The sequence below is a fragment of the Anabrus simplex genome, chromosome 1 (genome assembly GCF_040414725.1).
Source record: "Anabrus simplex isolate iqAnaSimp1 chromosome 1, ASM4041472v1, whole genome shotgun sequence".
NCBI classification, from domain to species: domain Eukaryota; kingdom Metazoa; phylum Arthropoda; class Insecta; order Orthoptera; family Tettigoniidae; genus Anabrus; species Anabrus simplex.
Window position 1 is genome coordinate 807,587,929 of NC_090265.1, and position 18,391 is coordinate 807,606,319.

The 18,391-nt window shown below is 43.0% G+C and overlaps 1 protein-coding gene across 1 annotated transcript in view; it reads left to right on the forward strand.

Annotated features, from left to right (window-relative positions):
* The window catches only part of LOC136857034 (MOXD1 homolog 1), a 176,280-nt gene that overhangs the window by 111,572 nt on the left and 46,317 nt on the right, over positions 1 to 18,391 (forward strand). The window contains exon 2 of the mRNA XM_068224961.1: positions 13,542 to 13,691. Within this exon, the coding sequence (XP_068081062.1) occupies positions 13,542 to 13,691 (150 nt within the window). The remainder of the gene's footprint in view (positions 1 to 13,541; positions 13,692 to 18,391) is intronic.

Consider the following 18,391-nt stretch of genomic DNA (forward strand, 5'->3'; position numbering starts at 1 on the left):
AACACAAATGCCCTTGCGTGTGGGGTATGAGGCGGTCGTTGCCTTAGGAAAAGGAAACACTAGATTAAAAAAAGGCGAGGTTACAAACTAGTAGCAAAGGAAGCAATTATCGTCAACCAATAGAACAGAGCATCAAGCGCAGGAAGTGAGTGAGAGAGAGAAGCAGGCTGTGGCTCTACAACTGGGCTGTCAGTACTCTAATAGCCTGCGGGTACACTCACCACCTCTTCTTGCAACAACTCGAAGGATGTCGATAGGGCTTCCTTAGCTTACAGCATCACAAACAGCTAGATGGCCACGAGCCTCAAGGAAAAACTACCGTTTACAGTTCATCAAGACAAGTGGCTTACCGTTTCCGGTTATTTGCGACATAAATTAGGACGTCAACCTGAAGTTGCTAATGCTAGCCTTGTGGAGAAATTGCTTGCATCGGGAATGCACAGAACAAGTTCCACAGGAAAGAAAGAGAAGGGAATAATGAAAATAATCGCGTGTGGCCTGCGAAGGGACCTGGTGCAGTTGTCTCGAGTTGACGCCGTGTAGGAGACCTGACGTCCGTGAGGATGAATTCTAGTGATGAAGACGGCACACACATCCAGTCCCTAAGCCATTGGATGTAACCAATGAATCATAAAATCCCCGACGCGGGCGGGAGTGGAACGCGGGCCTCCGGGGGTGGCAGCTGATCGCACTAACCACTACACCACAGAGGCGGACTGCATTATTTCTACCTGCTGTAATTAAATTTGTATTAGTAATTCATAGGTTTTACATTGTATTTGAGGCGGAGAGGGGTATATTTTGGCAGGCGGGCCTATATCACATTCGTTACGCCCCTGCACAAGCCCAACCGGCGTACTCACTCGATAGATGTCGTTTTGGGCTTCTTGGATTACTCATTCGCTCCTCCTGGATACATTATCGATGTTCTTTCACCTCGTTGTTTTGTATGTTTTGGACGTGTAACCGCCAAGTTGCCGAAAACTTTCTAACATTGACTTTTCTTGCCTCATGGAACAGGAAACGACCAGGATTGGGAAGGAAGTGGCCGTGGCCTTAATTAAGGTACAGCCCCAGCATTTGCCTGATGTGAAAATGGGAAACTACGGAAGACCATCTTCAGGGCTTCCGACAGTGGGGTTCGAACCCGCTATCCCTCGAATATTGGATACGGGTCGCGCTTAAGCGACTGCAGCTACCGAGCTCGGTGTCTCATTTTTTGTAGGTTATCCACTTTTATATTTTTATGTTGCCCTTTGTTCTTCTGTCCAGGGGCAGATGACCTAGATGTTAGACCCCTTTAAATAACAAGCATCATCATCGTTCTTCTGTCCATTGGATACAAAACTACCCTACCCATCCCATTCCGAATCTACAGCGAGGCTGGGTCGAGTAGCTCAGGCGAAAGAGCGTTGGCCTTCTAAGCTCAAATGGGAGGGTTCGATCCCGGCTCAGTCCGATGATAATTTTGTAGGCGCTCAAATACGTCAGGCTCGTGTTGGTAGATTTACCGGCGCGTAAAAGAACTCCTGCGGGGCAATTTCCGGGAGATTAGTTAGTGGGACGTAAAGCAAGCAACGTTATTATTATTATTATTATTATTACTTTCTTTTTTCTTTCTTTCTTTCTTTCTTTCTTTCTTTCTTTCTTAATGTATTTACCCTCCAGGGTTGGTTTTTCCCTTAGACTCAGCGAGGGATCCCACCTCTACCGCCTCAAAGGCAGTGTCCTGGACCGTATGACTTTTAGCTTGGTGATAAATCTGGAGAGGAGGACCAGTACCTCGCCCATGTGACCTCACCTCATATGATGAACAGGGGCCTTGTGGGGGGATGGGAAGATTGGAAGGGATAGACAAGGAAGACGGAAGGAAGCGGCCGTAGCTTTAGGTTATGTACCATCCCAGCATTTGCCTGGAGAAGTAGGAAACCACGGAAAACCACTTCGAGGATGGCTGAGGAGGGAATCGAACCCCCATCTACTCAGTTGACCTCCCTAGGCTGAGTGGACCCCGTTCCAGCCCTCGTATCACTTTTCAAATTTCGTGGCAGACCCGAAAATCGAACCCGGGACTCCGGGGTTGGCAGCTAATCACACTAACCACTACACCACAGAGGCGGACATTATTATTGTTGTTATTATTATTATTTTTATTATTATTTTTATTATTATTATTATTATTATTATTATTATTATCATTGTTACGGGGATTTCGTGGCTCGCAGAGGGATAAGAAGCGTCTGGGTTGAATGGCCGGGCAAGGAATTAACTAGAGAAAAGCTTAACAATTTTGGAAATGTTATTTCTTTCCTTTTTGTTAAAATGGAGAGATAGAAAATCTGAATGAATGACAAACAAATATAACAGATTATTAATGAGTTCGTCAGCTCTAACACCGTCAGCGACTTAGAAGTCCGAGAATTAGGTACAAAAACTTGTGATAATTGCCAGGCAGTTAATTTACATAGAAAATAGTATTATTACTCTTGACAGGTACAATATTTTACAAGAGCACGATTTTCTCCAAGAAGGTACACTACTCATGAGTCTGAACACCGAAATACCATAGCCAAGCTTCGCAGAGTCAGTCAGTTTCCTTTAATACACAGAAATTACGCTCGGAAACACATCGGTTGACCTTACTCTAGAGTGTTCATCAATTACTCCTCAATTACAATAGCATTAAACACTGTTCCTAAAGGGAACCAAGACATAGAAACAGTTACCGAATAAACAGAAGGCATAACTGCCCATACTGCATGACCTTAATGGAAAAATAAAATGGTTGCACATAACCGGCCATAAACAAAATGCAAGGAGACGAAACACCTGCACTCCTTACAGAAATTGTTAAAACCTTAAGTGAGCTTACGGCCCAATGATACAGATGCAACTCCTGTGCTATAAGAGGGTCATCCCTCTTTGTTCTCTTACATTACTCATTTCCCAGTAGAGAATAGAACCAGAATCTTCAAACTTGCCGAAATTTCTACATTTAAAACCACCAGTTTACAAAATTACATTAAAGGAAAAGTTGAAATCTTCCTCTCAACCAATCTGCAGGAGTTATCACATGTCTAGGTAAATTAAACCATTACCTTGTGCCGCCGGATCTTCCTCACGCAGGCCTCGCCCCTGCCTCCTGGGCTACGTCAAGTCACACTCTTTAACAGTGGAGCAATTCATACAAAACGGCCTTAAAGTGCCCTCCTTTTATGGTACCATAAAGGGGAAGCTTCCAGAACTCTTTACTGATAGGCTGTATTCCTGTACACACCTCCGGTTTTAATTGGCTAGAGAACATATTTCCAAGTATCTGATGGGTTGATTACAATCGAGGAGGAACCAGCTGAAGTGTTGACAACTTCGGCACATTAAACAAAAAACAATCCTCAGAACCAGGTTTACAAACTTCAAAATAAATTTTATTCTATCAAGTAATTACAAATCGATGGTCAAGCCATCCAACGGTAGCCAGCAAAATCTTTGGAAGTTCACAAGTTCAAGACTGTCGGCCTAGATGGCCTTAGAGAAGGCGCGCAGTTTAACTAGCCAGGGAAGGTGAACCCCTGGTACAATTATTATTAAATTACAGCGACCTTGGCAGCCATCTTGTTTATGTGATGATGTCATCAATACAACTTCGTGAATTTGTTTGTGCCTTTAGCCCTTCCTCTTTGTAAACAACATGCAATGTAACTATAGTTTCTGTACGTTTCAACCCTCTGTGGGTGGGGGCGGTAGAATAACACCCACGGTATCCCCTGCCTGTCGTAAGAGGCTACTAAAAGTGGCCCAGGGGCTCTTACCTTACGAGCGTGGGTTGGTGACCACCGGACCCTTAGCTAAGCCCTCGAATTACTTCCACTTACTTGTGCCCTGCTCCTCACTTTTATCAATTCTATCCAACCTCCCGTGGTCAGTTCGTGTTCTTTTCCGATCCTGACGGTGTTAGAATACTCAAGGCCAGGGAGTTCATCATTTTGACGCCATTCGTGGCCCTTGCCTTTCATTGACCGAAACCTTCATTTTTCGAAGTCTCGGATCCCTTCCCGGTTTCTCTCTGATTAGTGTTATATAGAGGGTGGTTGATTCAAAGAATAATCGCTACCACCCCTATACGTTTCGAATTTGACTGCACATTCGTTTCCCAGTATGGGATCGAATTTACAGACGTTTCTTCATAAAATAAAAATAAAAAAGAATTCATACAAATCTTTAACATCAAGTAGGCCATATTCGTTAGCCAAATGGGAGTCTATTTTCTGCAACTTGTCTATTAGAAACGCATATTCGAATATTATATTATGGTTGTTTTTCTGTGCCCAATAAGGTCCACTCCTTGGAGTCATGATTTTGCACCTGAGTCCACGCAACACTGTGCAGTTCTCACTTCATTCAGAAAGTTGTTATTGGCAGCAGTAGATTGCTACAGAGGAAGGCTCTGCCTTCGTGCCAACCTGTAAGCCTGACCTTGACACTGACATTAACACCGCCGTGGAAACGCCTCTTATTCGCATTGTTACTGCCATCGCGTGTCTCGTATTCATTGTTTGTGTATCTCCGTGTCTGTCGCTCTGGGAAAAGTCGGGGTGACCAATAATGAGCTGGCATGACACATTCGGCCCCTGAATGTACATGCAAGCACAGAAATGGTGTCCCGACGTAAACAATCAACACTGCCCCACTCCAGTACTGAAAAGAAGGGGAGAGAGTGAAGGGGTAGTGTTGAAGGCCAATCCAGTACAAAACAAGGGGGAAGGGAGTGAAGCGGTAGTGTCGAAGGCACAATGACTCACCTTCTCGCTTAACGCAGTGCTGCATGGACTGCATGTAGACAGCCCGCTACAAGACATCGTTGTGATCGAAATGGGCACAGTGGCGGATGTATTGAAGTACAGCATTAGGTTACCTACTCGTCCGGCCCCGCGGTGTAGGGGACAACGCGTCAGGCCGCCCCGGGTTCGATTCCCGGCTGGGTCAGGGGATTTTAATTGTAAATGATTAATATCCCCGGCCTGGGGACTGCGTGCTTGTATCGTCCTTAACGTTCCTCACATTCAACACTCAACACTTCCGCAATTCCAATTACATACAGGTTCTTATATTGTGCAAGTAGGGGCAAAAGAACTGTATATGTCGACGCCCCGAACAAATAGCATTTTAACATACAAAATTAAAAAAGTAACCTACTCTGATAATTACAGTATTAAGAGGTAAAGGAGGTTTTTAACCGAAAAGTATTTTATACTAGTTAGGAAGATTTTGTAGCTGCGTTATATCGGGTAGTAATTTGAAAATATCTTTTATTGGTTCGTAACTTTGTTCTGGACTTTACTGAAGTTATATCATCATAATTTACCACATCGGATATAGAATTACGATAAATTCTATAAACAGAAAATTAATATGCTAAAATAAGGTATTGGTGTATAACTGTGTAAGCATTTCTTTATAAAAATAACTGAAGATACATTTTACTTCTTGAGCAATAAGAAAATACATCTGAACGGCACCCTCTAAAATGTCCACATATTCACAAGCAGTCATATGTGGTGTGATCTCTATCAACTCTCCTGGACCAGCACCCAATACGTCACATGTGATGCGACCCGTCTGATTAGTTACCTGGACAAAGGGCTCTTCATAACGCTTTCCAACTGGACGCCAGCACTTCAGCTGTTTACCTGGGTCGGAGCAAAATAACTTTTCATCCAACCAAATTGTAATTTCCCATTCCTGTCGTGGAGTAACACTTTCTTGTAGTGCAAAGCCTACGCGAAGTTCTCTGTGGATAGGAAGAAGTCGCTCCTTTTTCGCAGCTCGGCGATTGTACATACCTGCCGCGTGGAGTCAGCGACTCACGGTAGTCCGGCTTACTGGCAATTCCAATGCGGCAATCGCATTATCGATAGTTGCAAACGGAGAATTGTCCATAGTTTGAATGATTCCAGCATCCTGTTCCGGAGTAGTTCTTCTAGGAGCCTTGTTATGTGTCCTATGATCTACCAATCCTTCTTCACCTCGTTCTTGTTATATTTCTATCCATCTCCAAACTGTCTTAAGACTGCATGGTATTGCTTGTGCTATTGCTTGGGGGACCATGTGAGCCTCCCACATGCCAATAATACGGCCTCGATTCACCTGTGATAGGATAGGAGACATCGTATTACAATGTTACAGTATAACGCCTGAATACACACACTGTGTATTCGGCACTACCTGTTCACTCCCCTCCCCTCCCCTCCTTTTCAGTACTGGAGAGTGGCCTTCAACACTATCCCCTTACTCTCTCCCTCTTTTTCAGTACTGGAGTGGGGCAGTGTTGATTGTTTACGTAGGGACACCATTAATGTGCGTGCATGTACATCTTAAGCCTGTATGAGGATAAAGCTACCGTCGGAAATAGATTCTTAGAGCTGTTTGATCGTGGTACTACCGCTGGAAAAGGCAGTAAATTTCGTTTATAATTTAATAACGGTGATAAAAAATTCGTGTGGTTGTTTCTAGCCGAGTGCAGCCCTTGTAAAGCAGATCCTCCGATGAGGGTAGGCAGCATCTGCCATGTCTAGGTAACTGGGTGTTGTTGTGATGGAGGATAGTGTTATGTGTGGTAAGTGAGTTGCAGAGATGTTGGGGACAGCACAAACACCCAGCCCGCGGGCCATTGGAATTAACCAATGAAGGTTAAAATCCCCGACCCGGCCGAGAATCGAACCTGGCACCCTTTAAACCGAAGGCCAGTACGATGACCATTCAGCTAACGAGGTGGACATAATGGTGATTAATAATAATAATAATAATAATAATAATAATAATAATAATAATAATAATAATAATAATAATAATAATAATAATTACGTATGGCCTACGGAAATGCCCCGTGACGCCTATTTGAGACCTGCGCGTTTGTAAAGGTTAAAATCGCCGTCCAGGCCAAGAGTCGAACCCAGGAACTCTTCGACCAAAGGTGACCACGTTAACCATTTCGCCATGGGAGCCAGACATTATTATTATTATTATTATTATTATTATTATTATTATTATTATTATTATTATTATTATTATTATTATTAACAAATACATTGAAAGTGGAAAATATCTCGGTGGCAATGGTCACTTCCAGTAATGTAATAATAAAGAAAAGTAAATATAATTACCCAACAACAAACAAACAAACAAACAAACAAACAAACAACGAGAGCACAACAAGCAAATCCATGGAAAGAAAATATTACAAGAATTACTACTAGTTTAACATTCTAAATCCAGCAATATCGTATAAAATGTCATACACAAATAAGCCAAAACTGAGTGAATGGCTGCGTGGTTTGAGTCACGTAGCTCTCAGCTCGCATTGGAAATAGTGGGGTCCTAACCACACTGCCGGTGGTCCTGAATATGGTTTTCTGTGCTTTCCCATTTTCAAGCCACCTTAATCAAGGCCACGGTCGATTAATTCCCACTCGTAGCCCTTTTCCCTCCCATCGTCACCAAATTACCTATCTGTGTCGGTGTGACGTGAAACAAATCGTAAAATAATAATAATATTATTAATAGTAATAATAAATATTCAGATGGAACGCTTGCATAAAATAGCTGCCAAAACAGGTCTATAGATATCTTACGAGAAGACTCAATACATGGAACGACAGAACAACAATGTGCACACCATGCATACTGTATATGGACCCGTAAAAAGAGTGGAAACATTTTAATATTTAGGAGAATGCATAAAAATAGGAGCATCAAACAAGGCGTCTAACAGAGAACGAACGGAAAAGCTCCAGAAATCATACAAACTCACATGGTCACATTATAATAAGAAAAGCATATCAAGACAGGCCAAACTTAGACACCAGAAAATAGTCTATTACCAGAACCATTGTATGCGTCAGAAACGGCCACAATTGGAGCACCAGGCATGATAAAAAGTAGAACGTCAAATTCTCAGAAAAATATTTCGACCAATACACAGAGATGGCATATGAATGAAACGACCTACCAAAGAGCTGTACCAGCACACTGACAGACTCACAGATATGATCAGGAAACGCAGAATAACTTTCTATGGTCACATACAGAGAATGGACAGCAACAGATTTACAAAGAGAATCTTTGATGTAGTAAACAGTTCAAGCAAGAATACAAACTGGTATCATGAAATAGATGAAGACTTAAGGCAGGTGAGGATCAACAGGCAAATGATAGGAGACAGAAAATAATTAAGAAACACAATTTTGAATACAAAATTTGTAGTAAATAAGAAGAAGAAGAAGAAGACAGGATCATTGTGGACAGAACAAAGAAAACAGGAGCACAGCCAAAGGATGCAGAGATTTTGAGAAGAGAAGAGGAAGAAGGGAAAGAAGTGAAAATTGTATTATTATGAGATATTCGATTTCAAACACCGTCTACAAGGGCAAAAATTATATGAGTGAATGAATAATAATAATACAAAATGATCTGTAGAAAAGAAAAAAAAAGTGAAACATTGAAGGAATATTGGAAGAAAAGGAAGAAACAACAACAAAGGATGAAGAATTGAAATTGGAACGTGGTCCCTAGTAGGCCCTAGTGTTCCTGCAACAGAGGATCCCAAACAGTAGACCACGTCTTAATATTCGAGTGTAGTGAAGTAAAAAGTGAGAGAGAAATGTTAATAAACAGTGTTAGTATAGTAGGCAACTAGCCAAGGCAAAAGTCTGTCCTAATCAAAAAGTGTTCAAAACCATTTGCAAAATATGTCAACTCTTTTAACTTTAAAGCATTGAGAAAGAGTCAAGAACAATAGCCGTCACAAAATATGTATATTAAATGTAATCAAAGTTTTTCACACAAATATATAAGATTAGTTAAATACATGTAGTACTACGCATGTAATGGAGCATGCAGAGAGTATATACAATAATAATAAAATAATAATAATAATAATAATAATAATAATAATAATAATAATAATAATTGTTTTTATATCCCACTAACTGCTCTTACGGTTTTCGGAGACGCCGAGGTGCCGAAATTTAGTCCACAAGAAATTCTTTTACGTGCCTGTAAATCTACCGATACGAGGCTGACGTATTTTAGCACCTTCAAATACCACCGGAGTGAGCGAGGATCGAACCTGCCAAGTTGGGGTCAGAAGGCCGGCGCCTCAACCGTCTGAGCTACAGAAACTGACGTTGTTGCAATATCAAGTCCAAAATCTTGGGGTAATCCTTAATAATAATAAGAAGAAGAGGAAATTTAATTTCATTATTGTCGCTTCAATAGCTGTAGACTTCAACAGACACCAGGGTGTCAAATTTTGTCCAACATGAGTTCTTTAACGTGTCAAAAGTTAACGGAGTTAGCGCATTGTAATTCCTTCCGATTTCTTCTGGAATCAAACCCACTATTTCGAGGACAAATAGCCAACGACTGTACAACTTCAATGATCATCCCAAGCCAAAATTCTCTCTATATATTATGAAACCAATATACAGGAATTTGTGTGCTGTAGAAAGAAGTAATTCCTAGCAAATTGAAACGACATAATTTCTCCTGTTTCATGAAAAGAATAAAAAAGTGTCATCCGGTGGTCACATGCAGTCACGAACCCGGGTCTTTGACCGATGACGAGCTCGGCAGGAAGTCTTTCAAACCGCTACGGGAAATGGAGGCCACCGGTTGTTGTTATTATTGTATGTACCAGGCACTCTCCTATTGTGGAAATTCCTTGAAAGTATTACAAAGAATGAGCAAAGGCATGATTTTTTCGCATTAACGGCAAACGTAACAAAAATATTAAGAAACAATTTTTGATGTACCTTAAAGAATCATATGATTCTGGTTAAGAAATCAGTGGTTTTGTTTCCGCGAATTACAGCGAATTAAAGCGATAAGACCAGTTCAAAGCGAAATTCAATCTCTTATGGAAATGCAATCCTGCCTTCACACGCACCACACACTGCAGTCAAGATCAACCACTGTCGCAGTCTGTGAGCGATATCACCCACGGACACGTCGCTGGCAGTGGTCGAACGCAACTCACACGCACCACTTCGCAACCACACGCCGAATACCCGCCAACTACATGCCACGCCAGGGATAGTGCTGCGAAACTCGCACTTCAGTCGTTTTCTTCGTTTGCAGCCGGTGATACGTATTTCAGCTCTATTGATTAATTCTCTTTTAATTATTACTATTATTAATTAAATGTCCGACTCGTTGGCTGAGTGGTCAGCGTACTGGCCTTCGGTTCAGAGGGTCCCGGGTACGATTCCCGACAGGGTCGGGGGTTTTAACCTTCATTGATTAATTCCAATGGCCCGGGGGCTGGGTGTTTGTGCTGTCTCCAACATCCCTGCAACTGACACACCACACATAACACGATCCTCCACCACAATAACACACAGTTACCTGCACATGGCAGATGCCGCCCTCCCTCATCGGATGGTCTGCCATACAAGGGCTGCGCTCGGCTAGAAATAGTCACACGAAATTATTATTAATTAAATAATTAAAACACTTGTCATCGTATATTTTCAAAGACTGATATCCCTACTAAATGAAACATACTTTCGCTCCTGTTTTCTGTATTAGTATGGATCTAATAAACTCTATTTATATGACGCCGTCTCCGTCGATATAACAAAAGCAACAGCAATGCTTCCTCTTCGAAATCCATATCAGTACTATGTACTTACGGTTGTAGAGTGGTTGGACTGTGGTCGATATGAACTTCAAATAACCACAAAAACATGTAACTGTAATTAAGAGTGGTCGATTGTAACCATAACTGAACCACTTTAGAACCACAGTTACCGAGCTCGATAGCTGCAGTCGCTTAAGTGCGGCCAGTATCCAGTATTCGGGAGATAGTAGGTTCGAACCCCACTATCGGCAGCCCTGAAAATGGTTTTCCGTGGTTTCCCATTTTCACACCAGGCAAATGCTGGGGCTGTACCTTAATTACGGCCACGGCCGCTTACTTCCCATTCCTAGCCCTTTCCTGTCCCATCGTCGCAATAAGACCTATCTGTGTCGGTGTGACGTAAAGCAACTAACAAAAAGAACCACAGTTTTTTAGTTGCAAAATGGTACGTATGAAGGCAGCCTAAGTGATATAGAGTGGTTAGCTCTATGCTCAGGCGCCCTTGCCGAAGGAATTAACTTCGGATCAGAGCCATGTGTCTCGACTCCCTAATGGAGAATCGAATCCACGTCCTTCCGAATTATGTGAGCACTACTTTACCGCCAGCTAGGCAGCCATACTTAATTTCTAACCACATCCAATATAGTTAAATTCGTGAGCCGCAGCATAGTAACCGACGGAGAGTTTTACCGAGTTCCTGAACCCATAAAATGCAACTTTATTGTCCGGCTCCATGGTTAAATGGTTAGCGTGCTGGCCTTTGATCAGAGGGGTCTCGGATTCGATTCCCGGCAGGGTCTGGAATTTTAACCACCATTGGTTAATTTCGCTGGCACGGGGACTGGGTATATGTGTCGTCTTCATCATCATTTCATCGTCATCACGACGCGCAGGTCACCTACGGGTGTCAAGTCAAAAGACCTGCACCTGACAAGCCGAACATATATTCGGACACTCCCGGCACTAAAAGCCACACGCCATTTCTTTCTTACAGCTTTATTAATATTTACTTCATTACGGAACATCTGGTATAATTATGTAGTTGATATGTTACTGGCTTCATAAATAAATGTTCGATATTCTAAACCGAACCCATGGCGTTAATAGCCCCGAAGGCCTTGGTCTACCAAGCCACCGCTGCTCAGTCCGGAGACCTGCAGATTATGAGGTGTTGTGTGGTCTGCACGACGAAACCCGAGGCCACCGGATAGGGAGCAGGCACGCTACCCCTACACCGCGGGTGCGGCTGAATTTTCAGTATTAGAGAACTATAAATGTTCCTTTCAAGATTTTGTTCCGACATTTTAACTAAAGAAGCAGAATTTCTGTGTAAATGAAATACTATAGCCTACTTCCATAACAACATCCTGAAGCCAACTATTTAGAAAAATGATACCACATTAATTGACCGAAGTCCACGCCCTGATAGCAGCCACTCTAAAATGTGCAACGTGATTATTCCCAAGATCAAACTTGCCCATCATCCGTTAACACATGGGGAGTGAGGAAAAGTGCGAAGAAGCTGTCTGCTATGGAGTAAATATCTGTTGATTATGTACACCCGAATAAAACAAATAATGCTATTGATTTTACGTCCCACCAACTACTTCTACGGTATACGGAGAAGCTGAGGTGCCGGAATTGTGTCCCGGATGAGTTCTTTTACGTGCCAGCAGGTCTACCGACACGTGTCTGACGTATTCGAGTTCCTCCAAATACCACCGGACTGAGGCAGGTTCGAACCTGCAAGTTGGGCTCAGAAGACCAGCGCTCTACCGTCTGAGCTACTCAGTCCGGTGGGAGTGAAACTCCTCTCTTGACCACTTCTTCTTCTACTACTTCTACCGCTTTTCCAAAACCTGTAGAATCGTGGGTGCAAGCTGCGTATCACATGTGGATTTGCCCTGTGTTGCGGCCGGATGCCCTTCCTGACGCCGTCTCTATTTGGAGGGATGTTATCACCATTGCATGTTTTTGTGGCGGTTGGTAGTGAGGTGTGTTGTATGAATATGAAGAGGATGGTGTTGGGACAGACACAAATCCCCAGTCTCCGAGCCAGAAGGATTATTCAGAAGCAATTTAAATTCCCGAGCCGGCCGAGAATCGAACGCGGGACCCTCTGAACCAAAGGGCAGTACCCTGACCATTCAGCCAAGGAGTAGGGTCCTAACGTGATCACTCGTAGGATAATTTAATGTTTCAACATGACTACGTCCACCTCTGTGGAGTAGTGGTTAGTGTATTTAGCTGCCATCCCCGGAGGCCCGGGTTCGATTCCCGGCTCTGCCACGAAATTTGAAAAGTGGTACGAGGGCTGGAACGGGGTCCACTCAGCCTCGGAAGGTCAACTGAGTAGAGGTGGGTACGATTCCCACCTCAGCCATCCTGGAAGTGGTTTTCCGTGGTTTCTCACTTCTCCTCCAGGCAAATGCCAGGATGGTACCTAATTTAAGGCCACGGCCGCTTCCTTCCATCTTCCTTGTCTATCCTTTCCAATCCTCCCATTCCCCACCAAGGCCCCTTTTCAACATAGCAGGTGAGGTCACCTGGGCGAGGAATTGGTCATCCTTCCCACTTGTATCCCCTGACTCAATGTCTCACGCTCCAAGACACTGCCCTAGAGGCGGTCGAGGTGTGATCCCACGCTGATTCCGAGGGAAAAACCAAGCCTGGAGAGTAATCAGATTAAGAAAGAAAGAAAGAAAAAGAAAGAAAGAAAGAAAGAAAGAAAGAAAGAAAGAAAGAAAGAACATGATTACACTATGAGCCTATGCAACATGATTTGTTCCAAATACCTGAATGTCTATGATATTCATTCTTTCAGTACCGTGCTGTAGATATATTATTTCTCGCTGTTCTGATGTTTGTTTCTCCAGTAATTAATGGAACCATTCTCTTGTTCCAGGACTGCCATGGCTCCGACAAGAACGCTGCTCCGTTGATCGATGTGGACCAGAACTACAGACTGCAGTACGGCCTGCAGAATGATACCCACACCACCTTGCGATTCCGTCGTGTTTTGGATACCTGTGACAGCAAGGATATGACTCTCGGGGTAAGTACTTATGTTTCTTAAACATTGACATATTTAGTCATTCGAAAGAAAGGTATTTCGCTGATTCTATACGAGCTTAATTTTTTTATGACTGGCTTCAGTGATCAATCCAGTATAATTGAGAGTATCAGGAACTTCAGTCAGTCAACAGTTGTATTTTACGATAAAATAATTGATTTTGAATTATCGTATATAAATGCATTGATTTTTATATTAATGAATCAAAATAGGGCACTCAGTTATCTGTACACATACCTTCAGTTTTAATATCGCGTTTCATCTGTATTCAATAATACATGTACGTAACAATGTTAATCGTCCGGCCCCGTGGTGTAGGGGAAAACGCGTCCGCCCGATGGCCGCGGGTTCGATTCCCGGCCGGCTCATAGGCATTTATTTGTAAATGATTAATATCCCTGGCCTGGAGACTGGGTGTTTGTGTCGTCCTTAATGTTCCTTTCCTCACATTCAACACTTTACACTTCCGCCATTTCCAAATACACGCAGGTTCACAAACATATGGTGCAAAGTAGGGGCAAAAGATCTTCTTGGGTGACGCCCCGAATAAATAGCATTAAAAAAACTATGTTATTCGGATGAAGCCGACAGTCGACATATTAGACTTGCAAAATGTAGCCAGGGTTGCTCCTGCACTAACAGCAACTCCTTGGCTTCACGTATAGACAACCGGAAGCACCGGACTCTTACTATATTGTCTCTATTTTCTGAATCTGTGCGTCATAAATCAACAGACTTTTTAGGAAAAAAAACTTCCTCGAACCAATAAAAAGAGATACTTCAAACAAAAACTTTGATATTTTTAAATGTTAAAAATCTCCCCGAACCAACGAAAATAGGTATTTTGAACAAGCAGGAAAACTCGAAATATTTAATCCCTTAACCAGTTGGTAATAAGACCCATATTTAAATTACATTTTTGATCAAATAGTCCCACCTCTATGGTTCGGATTATACGTAAAATTGAAGATAGGCCTATCAGACTTATTGGCTCAGATGGTAGAGCGCAGGCCTTCTGATCTCAAGTTGACGGTTTCGATCCCAGAGCTGTCTGATGGTATTTTAAAGCACCAAAATATACCAGCCTCTTGCTGGTAGATTTAATGGTACCGAAAAGACATTCTATGCGACACAATTTCGGCACTTCATTGTCTTTGAAAATCGTAGAAGCATTTAGTAGGGCGTAAAACTAATAACGTACCGTAACTTCAATCCTTGCCACGTTTCTCTACGGGGTGAGACAAGAAGTGAGATGAGCATTCGTGGCAAGTTTTTACGACCGGCTGCCGTTCCTGATGTCAATCTCAATTGTGGAACTGTCCGACTCGCTGACTAGCCTTCGGTTCAGAGGGTCCCGGGTTCGATTCCCGGCCGGGTTATTTCCATTGGCTAGGGGTCTGGGTGTTTGTGCTGTCCCCAACATCCCTGTAACCGCACACCACACACAACACTGTCCTCCACCACAATAACACGCAGTTACCTACACATAGCAGATGCCGCCCATCCTCACAGGAGGGTCTGCCTTACAAGGGCTGCACTCGGCTAGAAAATAGCTACCAAACCAAACCCCATCGCACTACAGCCCTTGAAGGGCCTTGGCCTACCAAGCGACCGCTGCTCAGCCCGAAGGCCTGCAGATTACAAGGTGTCGTGTGGTCAGCTCGACGAATCCTCTCGACCGTTATTCTTGGCTTTCTAGACCGGGGCCGCCATCTCACCGTCAGATAGCTCCTCAGTTATAATCATGTAGGCTGAGTGGACCTCGAACCAGCCCTCAGGTCCAGGTAAAAATCCCTGACCTGGCCGGGAATCGAACCCGGGGCCTCCGGGTAAGAGGCAGGTACGCTACCCCTACACCACGGGGCCGGCTAGAAATAGCTACACGAAATTAAATTACATTATACTGAGGAGATGAAATGAATGAGGTGAATGAAATTTGGTAAAGAGGGAGAAGGAATCGGCTGTGGCTTATGAATACACAGATAGATAGATAGATTTGGTTTATTTTAACTGGCAAAGTTAGGGACACGTGTTCCTGTCTTACACGTAACCAGCGAATACAATCAATAACACACAATATTGAAATATTAAAAAGGAGACAAACAAATTTCCAAGTTGCTTTACGTCGCACCGAGTGAGATAGGTCTTATGGCGACGAAGGGACAGGAAAGCGCTAGGAGTGGGAAGGAAGCGGCCGTGGCATTATTTAAGGTACAGCCCCAGCATTTGTCTGCTTTGAAAATGGGAACCCACGGTAAACCATCTTCAGGGCTGCCGACAGTGGGTTTAGAATCCACTATCTCCCGAATACTGGATATTGGCTGCACTTAAACGACTGCAGCTATCGAACTCGGTAAACAAATTTCTGTGCTATTTTACTTTACATAAAATATCTATTATATCACGCAATATAAATGAACATTTTGCTTCCTAAAGTACAATAACAAAATACGAAGGTTTTTTTTTTTTTTTTTTGCTTTACGTCGCACCGACACAGAGAGGTCTTGTGGCGATGATGGGGTAGGAAAGGCCTAGGATTGGCAAGGAAGCAGCCGTGCCTTAATTAAGGTACAGTCCCAGAATTTGCCTGGTGTGAAAATGGGAAACCACGGAAAACCATCTTCAGGGCTGCCGACAGTGGGGTTCGAACCCACTATCTCCCGATTACTGGGCCGGGCTGAGTGGCTCAGACGGTTGAGGCGCTGGTCTTCTGACCCCAACTTGTCAGGTTCGATCCTGGCTCAGTCCGGTGGTATTTGAAGGTGCTCAAATACGTCAGCCGCGTGTCGATAGATTTACTAGCACGTAAAAGAACTCCTGCGGGACTAAATTCCGGCACCTCGGCGTCTCCGAAAACCGTAAAAGAGTAGTTAGTAGGACGTAAAGCAAATAACATTATTATTATTATTATTATTATTATTATTATTATTATTATTATTATTATTATTATTATTATTATTTCGATTACTGGATACTGGCCGCACTTAAGCGACTGCAGCTATTGAGCTCGGTACGAAGAAATTAAAATACAATCAATAATAACAACAATAGTAATAATGGCGTATGTACTCTATCATAAACCTTCAATTACTTTTCATATATTTGAAATTTTAATACATGCTAAGTACAATTAATGTATGATTTCCCTGTAAATATGTATTGTAAATTCGTATAACCTCAAAATATGTTCAGTGGAAAACTGTACAAACTCTGTAATATTCGTATATTTGGTATATCCACTATCGTTCTGATACATATGGAGGTTTCTGGAAGCCTTACCGTGATGTATTATTTTCCAGATACGTGTGGAAACATTCGGATTTATGTCGTGGTATTGTAGACGAATACTCGAGTTCAGTCTACACAGGAGTAGCCTTCTCCATTCGACCGGCCGGTCGATCGATTGTTCCTTGTATGTTCGAGTCTGTTCCATTTATAGTGTTGCAATAACATTTCCAGAAGTTATAGATTTCTGAACGACCTGTCGAACGGTATAACTTATACATCGATCTGATGGCCGATAGGCTGATAGGTAGTCTTGCCTGTGGTGGTGACGTGAATCGACTGTAAATTGCTTCATTGTGTTTTTCTTAATAGTGGTATAGTGTTGTTGATAATATTACATATAACTGTGTAGTCGTTAAGAGAACTGAGAAGGAATTGTGTGTTGTATGGAATGGACTCATTGACAATAAAGTGGTTTTACAATGAGAAGTACCGAGCTCGATAGCTGCAGCCGCTTTAGTGCGGCCAGTGTCCAGTATTCGGGAGACGGTGGGTTCGAACCCCACTGTCTGCAGCCGTGAAGATGGTTTTCCATGGTTTCCCATTTTCACACGAGGCAAATGCTGAGGCTGTACCTTAATTAAGGCCACGGCCGCTCCCTTCCCATTCCTAGCTCTATCTTCTCCTATCGTCGCCATAAGACCTATCTGTGCGACATAAAGCAACTTGTAAAAAATAAATCAGAAGTGAACGTGTCTCTCGTGATATATATTTGCGCCGAGAACGATAATGATGTAGACAATCCTAGTATTATTTACAAGTAATCATTTCTTTCTTTCTTTCTTTCTTTCTTTCTTTCTTTCTTTCTTTCTTTCTTTCTTTATTTCGTAATCCGTTTTTCCTCCAGGGTTGGTTTTTACCTCGGACTTAGCGAGAGATCCCACCCCTACTGTCTCAAGGGCAGTGTCCTGGAGCGTGAGACTTTCGGTCGGGGCATACAACTGGGGTGGAGGATCCGCACTTCTCCCAGGTTGCCTCACGTGCTATGCTGAACAGGGGCCTTCTGGAAGCCTTATCGTGATGTATTATTTTCCAGATATGTGTGGAAACATTCGGAATTATGTCGTGGTATTGTAGACGAATACTCGAGTTCAGTCTACACAGGAGTAGCCTGTAAGATTGGAGGGGATAGGGAAAGAAGTGGGAAGAAAGCGGCCGTGGCTTTAAGTTAGGTATCATACCGGCATTCGCCTGGAGGAGAAGTGTGAAACCATGGAAAACCACTTCCAGAATGGCTGAGAAGGGAATCGAACCCCCTCCCCCGCCTCTAGTCAGTTAACTTCCCGAGGCTGAGTGGACCCCATTCCAGCCCTGGTACCACTTTTCAAATATCGTGGCAGAGCCGGGAATCGAACCCGGGCCTACACTACACCACAGAGGCGGACTTCAAACAATAA